Source organism: Eurytemora carolleeae, unplaced genomic scaffold (assembly GCF_000591075.1).
Source record: "Eurytemora carolleeae unplaced genomic scaffold, Eaff_2.0 scaffold3, whole genome shotgun sequence".
NCBI classification, from domain to species: Eukaryota; Metazoa; Arthropoda; class Copepoda; order Calanoida; family Temoridae; genus Eurytemora; species Eurytemora carolleeae.
This window is the reverse complement of record NW_019397377.1, coordinates 183,593-201,727: the sequence shown is the minus strand read 5'-3', so window position 1 is coordinate 201,727 and position 18,135 is coordinate 183,593. Positions and strand designations below refer to the sequence as shown.

Genomic DNA, 18,135 nt, shown 5'->3' with positions numbered 1-18,135 from the left:
CGTCTTTACATGGAGGGTCACTTTAACACGCTTAAATACTTTATATAGTCCCTTTAGTTGCTTAAATGGAATAAATAGTTTTAAAAATATCTTGCCCTGGAAACTGGTCCGTAAACTTTTAAAGTAAAAAAAACAGCCATTTTTCTGGATTTTATGAAAACTTTTTTTTCAGAAGACAGGAACAAATTGTTGATCGGAATTTCTTTGTAAGATGACCAAAAATTATTTTAAACATTACCTATAAACCTTTCAAAAATGTATTCATGAATTTTTCAAGTGGCCCCGCTTAACACCTGTTGAGAGCTGAAACCCCCCTGAAATCCATAGATTTCACGAGTCGAGGGGGAGGCTAAACCACTGATTCCCCCTCCCCTGTATACGCCTTTAAAACCTTTATCTTTTTTCTTGGATATTTATTATCGATCCATCACGGCTTTTCTATTAATTGTCTTATAATTTTCTACAGCAATAATACAGAAGAAATTATTAAAAAGTTTAGAATTTAATTGTCTCATTATCTGTAGACTTAATTTAATTGACCCTAGATCCGTTTCAAATATGGCATGTCCGATTCACACGGAGATATGGTTGTTTTTCTACTTAAAAAGTATTGAATATTGTAAATTATTCTCTTTGTTACTGCAATGCATAAAATAAAAAAGTAATTTTTCAGGGAAACCACAAATAGAAATAATCAATTTTTATATAATCAAAGCGATAATGGTTTTAAGGGTACTGCTGTAAACCGGGCATGTACCCCGTTAAACAGATTTTCACTTTAAATAATGTGTGGTGTATACCTTAAGCAGAATGATTACCCTTAAATAGGCTAACTTTGCGAAATTCAGCTTTTTTTGAAGTGATTCGATGAGTTGTTATTTAAACTATAACACAATAAACACACAGAACATGACCATATACAAACAGTGCACTGTAAACATAGAAATTCTTAACTGTATCTCATTTAAATCCGGAAACTACTGCAGGGTTACTCAGAAAAAGTGAGACTGCAGAGACGATTGTACGGAATTTGTTTAGTCCGTTTGCTTGTATTTAGGGTTCCTTGTAGACCAAAACTGACTTATTTATGTTCTTAACCATTTGATAAACCATCAAAATGATTAATTGAATGTAGAAACCAAAAATCAAGCTTCCCATCGTCAGTTTAGAGTTTTGGGTTGTCTTTTACAGTCTCATCCTTAGTCACTCCCTTTAAATAGTGCGTATATAAAGGGAGTGACTGGCAAGGGAAAAACAGGATTCATTTGATACCATCAAATTGTTTCAAATGTGTGCAAAAATGTAAATTTGCAATTCGATAGTACCGTATTCCACAATACATTAAAGAGAAGGTCGACTTTATGCAACATTGCATGGTTCGACTTTATCCTCGTAGATATTCAAGTTTTGATTTTAAACACCCGTAAGAAATAATCCAATTAATTTGCTTACATAAAAAAATTTGAAACGGTCATTTTTAAAAATAAAAAAACGAAAGGAAAAATATCGTTTTTTCGATCGTTTTTAAAAAGATTAACAACAAATATGGATGTGGGAGGGGTGAATAGGGTTAGACAATTTACAACAGCTAAAGCAAGCTGTAAAGTACACATAAACTGTACACTATACACTGTACAGAGTACAGCCAGTACCAAAGGAATAATGTCGTTATAATGAGATTTATATATGCAGCAATTATACAATACAAAACATATCCCTGATTATCATAAATTCCATTAATTACATAATGCTACAGTCTCAGCTCATCTAGAAATACTTAGCCCATCACTCCCTTTAAATTTACTCTTTAGTTGTATACTTATACTCATGTAATCATATCTGCACTAACTTTGAATATTGTTTTGTATAAATTTATCATATTATTATCAATGTTTATTGTTTTTGTTTATGTACAATTTTGAAAATATTTGATAGCTAGTTTCTCTAGGGCTTTATTCCTACTAGTCTCGCCCTGTAGTCTAAAAAAAGAACATATCATCTATAATACGAAATACAGGGTGTCCCACGAAACATAACAGTTTGTGAATAGTTTTAAATGTCTTCTTCCATAATTTTTTAAGTTGTTTGATACCAAGGAGAATAATAAAAAATATTATATGGCAGTCATAATTTTGTAAAATGGATTTCAAAATAATTTGAGTAATAGGTTTTTTCAAAACTAAAAAAACTAAAAAAAGTCTTTAACATCTAATACAGCTTACGGAAGAAGACATTCAAAACCATTCACCATTTGTCATGTTTCGGGGGACGTATGCAAAATCTATGATTATCACTGGAACTTTACATTTAACTTTATTTGAATTGCATACGGATGAAAATTGTTGTCTTTAAACTTTTAAATAATTAATTATTTACAGTCTTTAATTTAAATTTTTGTCTTACTTTAAATTAGCAATGTTTAATTTGTTTGATATTAAATTTTACTTGTTTTTAGAGTAGCTAAAATAGTACATAATATTTGATCGTGATTTCTAATGCCCACACTTCCCGTGAAACATTTGTCTGAGATGGAATTTAAAGAATTTGAGCCGCGGTTTAAATCCGCCAAAACCCGGTTTAAATTAAGCGCCGGCTTAAATCTTGAAACATTTGATACAATTTTAAGTGGAACCAATCATATTTAAACCTCGGCTTAAATTTAATCCGCCGCTCAAATTCTTTAAATTCGGCCACTGTTTTCATAAAATTAATAAAGTAAAAACATGCATAATTTGTCTAAAATAAATTACTCAAACAGCCTTTAAAATACAAGTTATTATATAAGATATCAAATATGCTGTAAAGCAAATAGATTATCAAGTACAATCGGTAGCAACAGAGAAATGGACCGATTATACACACCGTCAACAGTGTCAAATACAACAATTGGACAAAGATGCCATGTTTTCCAAGATGAAATAAAAAAGTGTAAAGTAAGAAAATAAAGAACACATGAAATTGCACATATTTCATTGTAAGAAAAGCACTTTATTCTAAAATTATCACTATTATGAATAATTTTTTCGGACACAAAAACTAAGTTGACACTTGTGACGTCAGAATACAGCTGTACTGAATGCCCGAAAGGATGTGTACATGTACAATGACAGATGTACAATCGCACACTAATTGTTTCGTTTTAAAGAATTGTACAACAAATACGACATTTAAAACAATGTTATTTGACCTGATACCGCAATCTGGACAAACTGATATATCTGGGTTGGATCTGCACACTGAACACAACAGATCACCATCTGGACACTACAATTTTTATATTTTAGTTTTTTTATTAATTAAAGTGTTTGTCATTGTAATTTCCAGTGACTCTCAGGTCTCAATTAAATCTTAAGCCCCTCTAGTTTTTTTTTACCTATGCACTTCTATTTTCGACATTATCACCTTAACATTTTTTAACTTTAAAGGAATGGTAATTTAAAGGATTTTTTTATACATAGGGTAGGCTACAGGACCGTAAAAATGTGTTAAAAAAAATCTAAAATAGTTCATAACTTTTTTGTTATTAAAGTTACAGTACTAAGAACTACTTTTTTTAAAAGCCCTTGAAAAATTGATGTCATATCTTAATATTTGCCAGATCAAAGACAAGAATATTTTTTAATTTGTCCGACCTTTTTTTGACATTTTTTTCAAAGCTTTTAGCACCCATAAGTAAAACACTCATTGAGAGTTTCTTTACACACAAAGTATAAGCGAGTTAGTGAAGTAAAATCGAAGTTTAATTGTGTTGCGACATTTAAAAGTCGATCCGATTTAAAATATTAATATTTTGTCGGAAGCTGTCGTTGATGTCGAGTTGTGTATATCATATCTGTCTAAATGTTTTTGTGAATATATTTATTAAAAGATGAAATCTAAACAGTTAAAATTATTTCAACATATGTTTTGAATTTTTTCCACCTGAAATATCTGCCCTGGAGGTTTAAGAAGACACCCGCAAACACAGCATTGGAACTCTGTATCCAGATCAGCCCCGTGAGAAATATCGTCTTTGCTGGATTCAATGTCGTCTTCTTTCTGTAAAATGCCTCGCAATATCTAAATAAATATTGAGAATGTTTTAAAACTGGGATAATGTGAATGACCAAAACATGTTGGGAATCAGGGAAAAGGGGTGTGCGTGTGCAATAACAAACTCGTCTGCAAAACAGTGCGACTTGCTTTCTCATGCCAGACAAGCGCCATTTCCCTTCCCTTCCCGACTAGACCAGATAGCGTAGATTTTACGCAGACCCCGTCGAATGCGTTGATTTCGACGCTACAAAATTTTAAAAAGGAATTTTTTTAAAATATGTTGAAACCCGATATCAGACCCCTCCATTTTCCCCCCATATTCTTCACCCCCCTTCCCTTTTTGGCCCAGAGACGAAATACACTCTGTTTAAACGCAGATCATTTTGCTCCTCCCCCCATCCCCCACCCCTCTTATAAGGTAAGAATTGGTAAGGGCAGAAATTTACTCATTTCCGACTCGCTAGAGAACGACCCACATGGTGAGATTTTGACCCCCCACCACGAATTTAAGCCTCGTAAAAGCTGCTGCATAAATCTAAACTACACCTGACATTAGTTGATCCAGTCTCTTCAGTAAAATCTAAACTACACCTGACATTAGTTGATCCAGTCTCTTCAGTAAAATAATAATAATGATATTAATAATAGTAATAAATAAAGATAAGAATAATAGTCATAATAATATTGAAACCTGTATGTTTTCCTAAGTCTAACAATTTCCCTTTCCTGCTGTGTTATCAAGTCCTTAACATTAAAACTAATAATTTTAGAATCAATAACATCTATATATACTTTACCTGTCCGTTTGTCTGTTTGAGTGTTTGTAAAATATTCATGGATGGTTTGAATTGAGACAACTTGCTTTAAAAAAATTCTATTTCTCAAAATCAACGAAAAAAAATCGATAAAAGAGCAGCTTTATATGCGCATTGGAAGCCAAGTAAACAGCTGTCTCGCTTGAAGATAAAATATGGTTTTATTTTTTTACCTGTATCTTGCTAGTATGTTTTGTATTCAGAACTATTTTTTCTTTCTCATGCTGTTCTCTAGTTTACAAAAACGAAATGTACTAGATTAAAGCAGGAAATGAATTTTTTTATTGGGGGGGGGGGGGGGGGGGGTGTTGGTGTTTCATTCAACCGCAAATATGCTTTTAATAGTGTGACGAAGCAGCATATTGTTGCTACAGCGTAACATCTCTTTCTTTAATGAAACAAATGGAGAAATAGTTCAAACTCTCATTATTTGATCTAAAATAATTCATAGTTTGATATATCTAAGGTCTTCGACATTTTATTGCAAAGATATAGGGATATGAAAATCAGAGTTTGTGACACAAAGTTAATTCCTTTCGAGACAGAATTAGAGCGTTATCTTTCACAATTTTAAATAGATCAAGGTTTCTAAGGTTGTAAATCGGGCATTGTTATCTTTGCATGGAATTGGAGGGTCACAAACCCTTTCAGCATTGTTAAAACAAGCATACCTTGTCTCCTTCAGCTGTTTTCTTCTAGCATGAAGGTCAGCTGTCAGCTGTTGTTTTTCCTCTAATCATAATTATATATGGTCATAAGTACGCAGGATTATATAACACATATTTTGTCAATAAAAATTTTACCCATTCCGCATATTTCGTTTCTTTGTCATATCCATAATCTATGAGATTGGAAAATCCGCATAAACATAAAATCTAAACTACACCCGACATTAGTTGATCCAGTCTCTTCAGTAAAATCTAAACTACACCTGACATTAGTTGATCTAGTCTCTTCAGTAAAATCTAAACTACACCTGACATTAGTTGATCTAGTCTCTTTAGTAAAAATTCCTTCTCATTGTTCTCTTTCGTCAAAAATTCTCCTCTAAAAATATTTCAAGAAAGGAACTGAGTTTCTGCTCCAAAGTCTAATGTTTTAATCCCTATATATCTGCAATCCGATGTGATAGACCTTACATATTTCAAACAATGAATTCTATAAGAACAAATATTCTAAGTTTGAAATATCAAAGGTTTATGCCATAAGGTTACAAAGATATAGGGATACGAAATTTGATTTTGTGGCAAAAACTCAATTCCTTTAAACAAAAATAGTCTTCTCCTTCGCCCGGAACTCTCTTTGAAAAATCAAAATATTTTGTTGCAGGGAATTGGCAAAGAATTGAGTCTTTGCCACAAACTCAAATTTTGTAATCGCTATATCATTTCACACTAATTTAGTGTTAACACAAATTATTATTATATAAGGTCTACGACATTGGGCTGCAAAGGATATGTATAGTAGAAAACCAGATTTTGTAATTACTTTAAACTTCTTAATTTTCTCCTTTTGAGACAGAACCAAAAGAATGCGTAATTTGTAACTAAATGTACCTGGTCAAGATATTTGAGCAACTAGCTCTTAGTTCCTCAGATACATTTCCTGTCATTTTACATTTACAATTGTTGTTGATGATAAATCACGTGATTCAAAGCATGACTCTTTAAATGCAATGTATGGTAGTTGAACTGAGAATGTTGTATTGTGGAGAAATTTTTTATAAATCATTTACTTTTTATTAAAATACAAGAAGTTAGAATTGGATAAGTTAAAAATAAGATTGATAGAGCATAGTTAAAGTTTGGTAATGTTTCTTCAATATTCGAATTAAATTATAAAATATCCCTGAAGACATTCGAACAAGTTGTTTCATCAGCGCAAGAGGAGCAGGAACATCTCGGCTCTAGAAAGAAAAATAACAAAAAATAAAGAAAATCTATAAACGTAAATATAGAACACTATCATTTTGTTCACAGTGCTTTAAAGTTTTAGGACATCAATGTTTGAAAAGTTCAAGTATTTCTGGCCTTGAACAAAATATAATCTAAAAAGGGAAGAACTTGTGTGCACTTGTCTTGGTTCATTTTTGAGAAAATCAAGGAACCGTTCAAAGTTTAAAGCTCCATGCTATATTTCAAAAGTAATCTAACTTATATCACGGCGATTACTTAAAATGGCAAAATGCTATTTTAGAATTCACCATATATTTTCAATCAGTGATAAGGTGTGCTATAGTTTAAAAAAATTATACTATTAACCTGTGAAATATCCCTGATCAGGGATTTTTCTCGTTCTATTCGCTCCCGTACATGAATACGTTCCAGCTCCTTCATAGGTCGACCTTTCCGACCCTGATCAAGGTTAGATGATCTACTGCCAGATCTTGAAGCTGTGGATAATTTCTCTTTTTCTTTCATATTTCCGTCAAATTCATTCTTATCTTCCATCCCTTCAACTTTGTTGTTTTTGTCAAAATCAAATTAAGGTTGTAATTGTGCAATGAAATCAAAGGAAATGAGTTTTTTCCACAAGATCTGGATTTCTAATCTTTATATCTTCGCTACCCAATGTAGTAGACCTTTTATATTTCAAACTATATATTCTACAAATTCAAATAATCCTAGTTTGAAGTATCCAAAGTCTACCACATTGAGTCGCAAAGATATAGTTGTTAACCTTAAACAATTAGCTTACTACATTGTAAAGTCGCCTTTGACCAAGAATTCTACGACAGCCAAACCAAACATTTTCCCCCCCCCCCCCTACCCACTGACAAAAGTGTAAATATCTTCACATGCTGTACTTTCGCTTCAAATTCAGTTAGTGACTTACATATCTTTGTAACCAATTGTCATTTTATTTCAGAAGTTTAAATGTTATTTTATTTTTGATAACCAGACGCCTCAAATTCGCCCCACAATCCTCAACTAGTAAGGATGTTTTATAATATGATAAAAACACTGTTAACATTTATGTATCAATCAATTGTTGTTGTTGTTAACCATACTTATTTATAGGATTGAAATATACCTACTGCGTGTATTATCTTCTATGGATTTGTGGCGAATTTGAGAAGACCTCTGGAATATTGCCAACCTATTGCCTACTATTGCCAACTATTGTCACCTATTGCCTACTATTACCAACTATTGTCACCTATCGCCAAATATAGAAACTATTTCCAACTATTGCTTTTGATTGCCACCCATTGCCAACATTCTATTGCCAACTTGAGACCTTAAATTGTCCGGGACCATAGTTTGGGAAAAATATACCCCTCCTTGAACTCAACAATAGTGTTCTGAAAATCAGAGTCTGTGGCCAAGACTCAATTCCTTTAGACTGAACTGAAATGGAAGTCTGGTTTTATGAAAAATTTAGATTTAGCGACACTTTTCCTTTGATGAGCTTTGTTTTGCAATCATTGCTTTGATGGTATGATGATGAAGATTGACCAGCCACATCTTTATCCGGTTTTGTGGATCTAGAATTCCCCAAGGCAGTATCATTATCACTTTTAATATTACTTTTTAATGAAGTCTCTAGTTCAGGAGATAAGGTTCTATGAGTACTGTTTGTGTATTTGGAGTTTTCAGGAGATTTAACAGATTTGGATTGGTTGTATAATGTTATCGAACTTCTGTTTTGGCTTGATTGGTGTTTCGGAGACTTCTGGTGGTGATTTGATTTTTCTGGAGTCAGGTCTTGAACATTTTGTAGTTCCGAAGATTTGCTAGGGACAGAGAGAAATTGAGAGAATTCTGAAAATGTCTTTAATTCCTCTGGTAAGATTGATACTGGCTCCAAACCAGGAGGAACATCTGGAGATTTAGATTTAGACCTTAAATCATTTCTGATTCTATCCACAATGCTGAAATTATTCTGAAAAAGAAGAGGTATGGTTTGTTGTTACTTAATTTTGAAGAATTATAGAAAAAAAGTAATACCGGTGTGCGCTGTTTGCTTCTTCTGTAAGTTTCCACAAAATCATCATCAGAATCATCTTCCAGCTCTGATGCAAAATTATTTTGTTTTACAAAATTTGATTTATGTAATATCTTAAAAAATCATTTAAAAATACAATTGCAAAAGATTAGAAACAAATTATGAAGTTACGAAAATGAATTGTAAAATATAAATTATTATAAAGATTGTAAAGATTAGAAAAAAAATAAAATTGAGATTGATGTGAATGATATGTTAGTTAACATGTGCACGTACCTTGTTTTCTAAGGTTTCTTCTTCTTTCCAACTCCGAACTAGCTGAGTCAATGTATTTGGTTACCTTCAAGGAGCTACAGGTGCCCTGAAGTTTGGCATCAGATTCTACAGACCTATCCTTCAAGGCAATACTACTACTTGAATTCTCTGATAACTGTGGTTTTGATTTTGATTCTTCCAAGTTTAAAGTTTCTGAATTAATTTGGGGTTGGCTATTCATTTGATTCAGCAAAACTTGAGCCTTTTCAGGTGCATTTTCTGGAGTATCAATAACTAAGCTGATCCTTTTAGGGAAGTCCTCTGGTTTATCAATGATCGTGCTGACACTATTAGGGACCTTATCTGGCTTATCTACGATTGACTGGACATTTTCTGACAAGATGCTTGCTACCTGTGTGTTAGAGATTTTATCCTTTACAATAGGTTTAGGGAGAGTGATTGTAATTTGGACTCCATCCGACCTAACCTTGTTCTTTCTTCCTCCACCCTTTGTGAAGTTTTTCAGCTCATCTAAGAGGTCTTTATGGAGGTCTGGTTCAGCGCCAGTATGAAGGGGGTGTTTTGGTCTGGTCGTTGAACAGTCTGGACGAGGAGGTGGTGGTGGAGGAGGAGGTGGTGGTGGAGGAAGAGGTAGGGGGGCCAGTGGAGGTTGGGAAGGTGATGGAGGTAGAGAAGGTTGGGTTTGAGATGGAGGTGGAGGTATAGGAGGTGAAAGTGGTGAAGGGGTAGGAGGTAGATAATGTTGGCTGGGGGGAGGAGAAGGAGGAGGTGAGGGAGATGGAGGTGGAGTAGATTGGAATTGAGGTGATGGTGGAGACAGTTGAGGTGGAAGTGGAGAATTTTGTAGAGGTGGGGAAGGAGGTGTAGTAGGAGATACAGTTGTTGAAATAGTTAGAGGAGGAGGAGGGGAGGGAAATAGATGATCTTTATCATCAAAATGGGAACCATCCTTGTAATCAGTTATTTCTTGATCAATAAAATCAACAAAATGTGAAGGGCTGTTCTTTTTTGCAATATCATCAACACTCTCTTGATCATTTTTTTCAGCATTTGCATTACCAATGTAATTAAAAGATTCATAGTTTTTCTCTAAAGCTTTATCATTATCAAAGTCTGTTTCTTTGTCCAACGTATTGCCTTCATACTCTGTTTGATTTTCAAAATGTCTTAAAAGAGAATTTTCAATTTCCTCATCTTTATTTTTTTGGGTTTCATTGGTTTTTGGGGTTTCTTCGTTGTTCTCATTTTCTTTTTCGTTAAGTTTAGAGTCGGGACTATCTAGATCAGCTGCTGATTTAGAATTAAAGTCTTCTTGTTCTGTGAGATTTATGTTATTGACAATCTCTTGATTTTCAATGTTATCTCTTACTAGGTCTTTGCTTTTAGCTGATTCTTTGTCTTTGCAAGTAAATGTATCACCATGTTGTTCTGACTCTTGATGCTCAATGTATGTAGTTTCTTGATATCTAATTATTTTTTGTTGGTTCTTTAAATCCAATTCTTTATTATCTGTATTTAGATTCACACACTTCATCTTTAATATTTCTCTATTCTCTATAGCTCTCCTAAAGATTTAAACTTTAAAACAAAACTTTATCAGAAAAGGGAAAAATTATGAATCAATAAAATATTTGTATTTTCAAGAAAAGACGCAAGACCTGATAAAATTTACACATTCTGTATTTTCCCATTCTTCTGCCCAGGATTGAGCTGTATCTCCTGCACATAGATACAATTACGATACACTGTTCATTGTATTTGCATATGCGAGTAGTACCTGATTTGTTCACTAGGTCTTGTGATTAAGAAGTACCAGATTTGTCCACTGGCCGGTCTGGTGTTTAAGTAGTACCTGATTTGTCCACCAGGTCTGGTGTTTAAGTAGTACCTGATTTGTCCACTAGGTCTGGTGTTAAGTGGTACCTTATTTGTCCACTAGGTCTGGTATTTAAGTAGTACCTGATTTGTCCACCAGGTCTGGTGTTTAAGTAGTACCTGATTTGTCCACCAGGTCTGGTGTTTAAGTAGTACCTGATTTGTCCACCAGGTCTGGTGTTTAAGTGGTACCTGATTTGTCCACCAGGTCTGGAGTTGCTCCATTTTTCAGAAGTAAATCCACAACCTATAACCGATCAAAATTACAACTATAGATTTTTTTTCAAGAAGCTCTTGGCTTTCTAGTGCTTAACCAATAATGGTGTTTCGCTATAAACGGGCATGATAAATTTTGGGCCAAATTAAAGATTTTAAGATTCCAAATAGCATTGCCAAGCTTGGAGCAAACAGAAAATACAAAATGTTTTTGATATAAAACTATTTCTGTAAAAAAACATATATTTTTATATAAAAAGCAATTTATAGAAACGAGAATATTTCATTTGAATGAAATCTTTCATTCTCTCAAAATTCGTTTTTATTTAATTTTTTTACCTCTGCATGTCCTTCATAAGCCGCATAGTGAAGGGCAGTCCAACCTAAACAAAATCTTTATATTTCCTTGAACAAATTATCAAAATAAGAAAATGTCGCCATAAACAAAATCAGGGACATAATGACAGGTATAATTCTCATGTATCAAACATTTCTCTGCAAAGGTGACTTGCACATGTGTTGCTTATAAGAAGCAATGGAGAAATTCTCAGAACTACAGACACTTTTTAGTCGGTATTTTTCACATTTTTGATCATATTAAGGTTTCAAGGGTACCGTTGTAAATCGACAATTGCCATTTTTGCATGGGGAGTCACTTGAAATTACGCTCACATTCCCTGAGCAGCTTTTCGGGCATTATTTTAAAAAATGTTTTTATCATTGTTATAAGTATGTTTATTGTATATGCTCACCAATAGAAGTGCTGGCTGTATCGGGGTTCGCTCCATAATCTTAGGTTTTCAGAATTTTCAAAAGAAAAAAGAAAAATACAATTATGTTTGTATGTTGAATGATATATGAATCTGTACATTCAAGAACTCTTAAACACTACTTCAGTACAAAGCGAAGTGAAAGTATTCCTGTTTTCAGTCTTTGTAAATGTTTTTACAACGTAAATAACAAAACTGCGGTAATTAACTTTGGCTTATTTCTACTAAAATGTCAAACAAAAACTACTTTCATTCTGGTGAACACTGGTTTTATGTAATTAAATATTTTAAAATATCCTTGGTTAGATTACATACAGTGATAACCAGAAAACTTTGAGATTGGAAGACGACTTTTAGAATGAAGTTTTAACGTTAAACAGTCCAATGACCATGAGCCACAGCGATTGTGCAGTGTAAACAGACCAATTTCACTAAATTAGTGATTTATTAAGTATCTATTGAAATTTTTTGCTTTGCAACCACATCAAATATACTTAAGTATTGCTATATGTCGTCTTACTATTCCATTGTTTTCTGGTTATTATTGTGCATATTTTCTTAAAAAAATATGTGTAAAGAAAACACAATTTTATGTTTTCTTTTTCTTCAACTAGATTCCACATTGTTAATTGGTGGTTTTTGATGAATTAACTTTCCTAGTAGTATTTGAACTATCGGAGTAAATCCTTTCTCTGCTGCCAGGAGTAGAGCTGTATTCCCGTAATCATCAGTCTTGTCAATATCCTGCAGTAGTCTACGGGTAGAGACCACGCCAAGTTAGTCTATGCAACAAACTTAAATTTTCTATTTCCTATATCTTTAGAATTTGATAGTTTAAACCTTTGATATTTCAAACTTAGATATTTTGATAGAAAAAAACTCGTAGTTTGAAATATTTTAGGTCTATAACATTGGGTTGCAAAGATATAAAGATTGAAAATCTAAGTTTGTGGCAAACACTTAATTCTTTTCACGTTAGATTAAATCTTATATTGTTTTCAATTATAGCTTTTAGTTCTTTTTAACCCTGGAGTCAAATGGAATTAAGTGTTTGCTACAAACTCTGGTTTTTAAATCTCATTATCTTTGGAACCCAATATTGGAGACCTTGATATTTCAAATTATTAATTCTGTTAGATTAAATAATCTAGGTTTGAAATCTGAAAAGGATTACACAATCCGGTTTCAAATATATATGGATTCGAATATTTGAGATTGTGGCAAAGACTTAATGTTTAGATGTACCAATCTGAAATGGACATGCCACTATAATAAAATAGGGTCAATTAAAATTATAAACTAACTTGTCCATTATCTAGAAACTGTTTTGTTGCTGTAAGATCTCCTTGTGAGACACACTGTAGAAATCCACCCATTTTATATTCAGCATCTAAAACAAGCATTTTCTTTAAAACCGTTTACTGTTTGTGAAACGTTAAAGTTGTGTATTTTCAATAAAAAATTGTTTTTCGTTTGTTTTTAACTTGTTGTTTGCTTTTGCTTGTGTTTCCTTAAATCCATTATGGAATAAAACTTGTCAAATTATACACACATTTTAGATATGTTTGTGAATTCTCTATAAAAAACGGCAAAACAAATTGTTGATGTTTGAAACATTCCAAAATCAATGTTAAGAACAATAAATGCCAAATTGTAGCAATTTATAGAAATTGTTTTGCATTGCATTTAAAGTGACCTTCCATGTACAATAAGGATACGGTTTTAAGGGTACTGTTTGGAATCTGACACGCCATTCTACAAAATTCTACTAAAGAAGGGTCACTGGAATCTATTCCTGTAGTCCCATTAAAGAATCCCGAATTTTCTATTTTCCTTGTTTTTTAAATCTTCCGAATAATATTGTCGATAAGTTTGGCATTTTTCTTAATTTAAAACTTTCCAAATGGGGTTCCATGTCTATTTTTTCTCTTTTGGAAGACAACTGACTAACATAAAAACTATTTTCTAGTGTATCAGATAACAATGAAAAAAAAACATTTTTGTAAACTAAGCTTTTTGGCATAAGGTTATTTAAACACGATTTGTGCAATCCAAAAAAATCTGTGTGTTATTCTAACATGACCTATAAATAAAAGAACTTGACATGACAAAGATGAAAACATGAATCCGAACTGAAGCTGATATTTAGAAGAAAACTAATGTTTATATTATCTGTATATGTATAGCACTGTTATAGATGAACTGTTTAAACTTTCTACAATATCCCCTCAAACATTGTTCATGTTCTCTTTTATCCCCCCCCCCCCCCCTTTACATTCCACAAGCCCCCCCCCCGCCTCCAGTCGAGCAGGAATGTCACTTGACATAGGCCACTTCCGGGTTCGAGGTAGTGTGCCTTACTACACAGTACACAGCTTTCACGCAGGTCATCTCCAGGAGGTCATTTTAGTACGGGGGACTGTTTTACAGAGGGGGGGGTAGATTGATTTTAGTAACAGCTTTAAGATTTAGACCAAGATAAATGTCGTCTTCACCATACCGGAGTGTTTAAGCTGAAATTGAAACTATGAATTGAGCTCTGAGTCCTACACTTAAGACAGTTTCTTCATATTCTCCATTTTCCGAATCTCTTAAATCAAAATCTACAAAAATGTTAAGATCCCAAAAAGTAAACCCGAAGGAGTTCCGTTCAACGATACTCTTTTAAATTTCGGGCTCAGTAATACACACAATTCAAAATGACAAGATCATTTAAAATTTGTTCTACAGATTGACCCCGAGAAGTAACGTATTCATTGACCTTTTTGTATGACGAGTTAATGATGTGCAATTGTTTAGCTTTATAATCTGCATAAATAATCTATTCTAATGTATCTAGGAATTTAGAGCTTTGATATGGAAAAACAAAATAAAATCCATACAAGTTTAAATAATGGACTACAAATTGTCACAAATATTGTCGTGTAGTATATAGTTTTTATAAACTTTAAAAAGACAAACTCTAGTCACTTCACGTTTTTTAAAATTGTAAAAATGTTAAAAAATGCATTTTTAACTGTGACAACAAGTAATTTTAAATATAATTCCTGTCTCTAAAAACGCGTTATAAAATAATTATCTAAAATTAGATCTGCTGTTTTAGTAAAAGAAATCATGATTAATACTGACATATTTTATGTATAAACTGTTGGCTTGTATTTCCAGAATAAATTTGTTCTTGCAACAACATTAAAAACTGATATTAAGAAACTATACTTTACTAAACCAAAAATATGAATATATATTTTATGTTTATCCTATTTGTCCAATCTCTTATTAATTTGTCTCAGCGAAAGTTACTTAATACGTATTACGTACATACAAGTAATAAATATTTCCGTTGCACTATATTTCAGGTTGTAGATAATGAATAAGAATATACGTGATACATAATCCTAATATATGTTTATCATACATATATTTTCTATTTTTGGAGGTATATATAGTGAATGAGGGGGGGGGGATGAGATATTCTGAAAGTTCTATGCCAAACTGATTGATAAGATAATTTCCGTAGGTTAGAATAGAAAATAGAAGAGAATAAATCATGTTTCCATTAATATCAGAGAATAATTCCACTGTCAGAGCCCAAAACTTAAGACAGGGTATCGTTATGAAATCCAGTTTTGAAACCTGAGTTTTACAAATGGGGTTAGGCAATTTTGTGAATATCAATATTTTTGTTATAAAATATTATTTTATTTAGTTTCTTCATATTCTCCATTTTTGTCGAATCTCTTAAATCAAAATCTACAAAATGAAAAACGAAACTCGGGTTTGCTGTACAGATTGTACATATTAAGATTTTAACATCATATTTGACTAAATGTGTGATCTGATACAGCTAGAACATCCTTGCTTATGTCTAGTTGTATTATATGATCTTTATACAAGATAAACACTCCACGCCAAACTAAAGTAATTGCAAGTAATTTTGAAATCTTTTATGTTTTTAGTCATATAATTCTCTTGTTGAGTTATTCAAAATAATAAAATTGTAATCGGTTCCTTGTGCACAAAATCAAAACTGTAGTAATGTCACATCTCCTTCACCAGATTAAGCAAACATTAAATTTTAACTCATAAGATATGCAATGAAATATAAAACAAACAAAAAATCTACACATTTATTTTTTTTACCTCGATGTTTTTCTAAAATGTGAATTTATATAAAAACAATGCGATATACTTCTGATATTTTTCTCGAAGTTAATTCGAAAGAACAAAATCTGGTAAAAGTTAAAATTTGTTTATTTAAAGGAAATACAAAAAAACTTTGTAACTAAACACAACTATGAAACTGTGATATTTATATTTATATAAGAGAAACCAGATTAGAGAAATATTCCTTCCTTCCCTCCACAGTGTTAAAAACCATTTCTTTCCCCATCACCCAGTTTGCTGGAACCACAACCTGACCTTCTGCTCCCTTATCCTCAACAGTTTTCAGAGCTTCTACAGTTCGCAGGAGCTGCTTGATACTTCGCCCAATATATCTAGAAGAAGAGGTTTATTCCAGTTAATTATTTTTACAAGTATCTTTGACCTATATAGTAAGATAGAATGCTTTGCATACATTTTTAATTTTTAAATCTCTATTCTTTTACCAACAACAGCGCTTGCAACTTTTAAATGGAAAGACTTGATTTTTGGCTCAACGGTTTTAATTAGTCCCGCCCATAAGAATTTACAAGCTCTGGTAAATTTTGCTTTCATCGTGAGAGAAGATTTGTTCTATTTTGAGCGCAACAGGTTATGCTTTATTTTTAACTTTAAATCTTTAAAAAAAGCCTTTTCGAAAAAGTTGTATTAAATCTAAAAAAGGTATAGAGGCTTAAATTTTAATGGTTTATGACCAATCATCACTGAACCTTGATTAAAATATACAATTGTATCGACAAGCCCGGCCAGATAGTTTTTACGGATCATGTTTAAAATGTAACTTAAAATATCATCAATATCATCGCCTCACTCTCCAATCCTCATATTTTTGTAACATGATGTCGCATACCTTTGATAATTCCATCTTGAAATTTAGCTAAATTAAAAAGCCGAAGTTTTATATTGCAAAGGTATACATTTCACAGTATTCCATTAGTAAGGTTGAAAAGATATAGAAAATATTGGAGTTTGAGGCCAGATGCAGTGTATAGCTATAAATTGTCTCAGCTTTCCATTTTCAAATCTACTTACCTAGAGTGAATAACACTGTGTCTCACTCTCTTCTCCCTGTCTAGAATATAGGCAGCTCTGCAAGGTAATCCAGAGGGTCGTTTTACACTGAACTGGTTTGCAATGCTAAGATCAGGATCACTCAATATATCAAACAGCAGCTGAAATATTGATTCAGATAATTTGAGAATTCAGAAGTGCAAGTATCGTACTCATTAATATTCTGAGGTTCATTCGTGTAAACTTAATTAGTAAATAAGTTCAATAAGAAAATATATTTGATTGAAGTTAAGGTAAAAAATGATGCCAAACTCCTGTGAATTCGTTTGTAAAAACTTTAAAAGACCGTTTAAAAACTTGTTTAAAAATGACCTGTCCTCCAAACCCTCCAGCGCCAACTTCATCTTTGACCCAGTTCATAATTGGGAGTACTCCTTCGCTTGTACACGCAAAGACCGAACAGTCGTTCTTGTGAAAATCTTTTATGTGTTCCTAAAAAGTTTTGAAATTGGCAAAAGCAAATCAAAAATCGTAATCTTAATTAAAAATATTAATAATATCAGAAATGATTAGTTATAAATAAAAAAATGTGTACATTTAATGCCAGAATCTCAGAAGGATCAACACCACTGGTCATCGGAAAGAAGAATATCAGAGAAAAAGAGGTGTTGATTTCATCACTGGACCAAACTCTTGCTGCAGTTGTCAAACCATTCACCAGATTACACTGAAATGAAGCAACATGCATTCCAGGAAGAACGGTAAAGTTGGCACCTCTATCAGAGTCCATTTTCTTTCTAAACTAAGTTTGCGATGTTTCGCATTTTCAACTGGCGGATTTTCTATTCCTAGTTCAAACAAAACTGATAAATTTAAAAGCACATCTGATGATCTGAAAGAATTAACTTAATCTTTAATTGTTTTTTTAAATATTGAATCTTCAATTGAAGTAGATACATCGATAGGGTGTATGTAAATTTATGTTTTGGTTTATAACCATAGAGTGAATAGTTTCAGTGGTTCCATGT

At 32.5% G+C, this 18,135-nt stretch overlaps 2 protein-coding genes and 1 long non-coding RNA gene across 3 annotated transcripts; all 3 read right to left on the bottom strand.

Moving 5' to 3' along the window:
- Positions 1 to 1,877: 1,877 nt before the first annotated feature.
- Positions 1,878 to 4,182, bottom strand: LOC111713925 (uncharacterized). The gene is made up of 3 exons (XR_002767832.1): positions 3,922 to 4,182; positions 3,188 to 3,264; positions 1,878 to 1,979 (listed from the first exon to the last, which is right to left on the bottom strand). It is a non-coding gene; the product is annotated as an uncharacterized LOC111713925 (long non-coding RNA).
- Positions 4,183 to 4,541: 359 nt separating this feature from the next.
- LOC111713900 (FK506-binding protein 5) lies at positions 4,542 to 13,321 on the bottom strand. The gene is made up of 17 exons (XM_023488891.1): positions 13,240 to 13,321; positions 12,592 to 12,679; positions 11,918 to 11,956; positions 11,505 to 11,548; positions 11,142 to 11,196; positions 10,733 to 10,793; positions 9,075 to 10,639; positions 8,801 to 8,865; positions 8,252 to 8,735; positions 7,112 to 7,302; positions 6,699 to 6,756; positions 6,407 to 6,455; positions 5,827 to 5,897; positions 5,522 to 5,582; positions 5,024 to 5,081; positions 4,727 to 4,779; positions 4,542 to 4,626 (listed from the first exon to the last, which is right to left on the bottom strand). The coding sequence occupies exons 1-17, from the start codon at positions 13,309 to 13,311 to the stop codon at positions 4,542 to 4,544; spliced, it is 3,099 nt and encodes a 1,032-aa protein (XP_023344659.1). The 5' UTR covers positions 13,312 to 13,321.
- A 2,847-nt stretch (positions 13,322 to 16,168) lies between these two features.
- LOC111713917 (2-Cys peroxiredoxin BAS1, chloroplastic) lies at positions 16,169 to 17,932 on the bottom strand. Its single transcript, XM_023488907.1, has 4 exons — positions 17,703 to 17,932; positions 17,480 to 17,599; positions 17,129 to 17,268; positions 16,169 to 16,431 (listed from the first exon to the last, which is right to left on the bottom strand). The coding sequence occupies exons 1-4, from the start codon at positions 17,895 to 17,897 to the stop codon at positions 16,251 to 16,253; spliced, it is 636 nt and encodes a 211-aa protein (XP_023344675.1). The 5' UTR covers positions 17,898 to 17,932; the 3' UTR covers positions 16,169 to 16,250.
- Between the last annotated feature and the right edge of the window lie 203 nt (positions 17,933 to 18,135).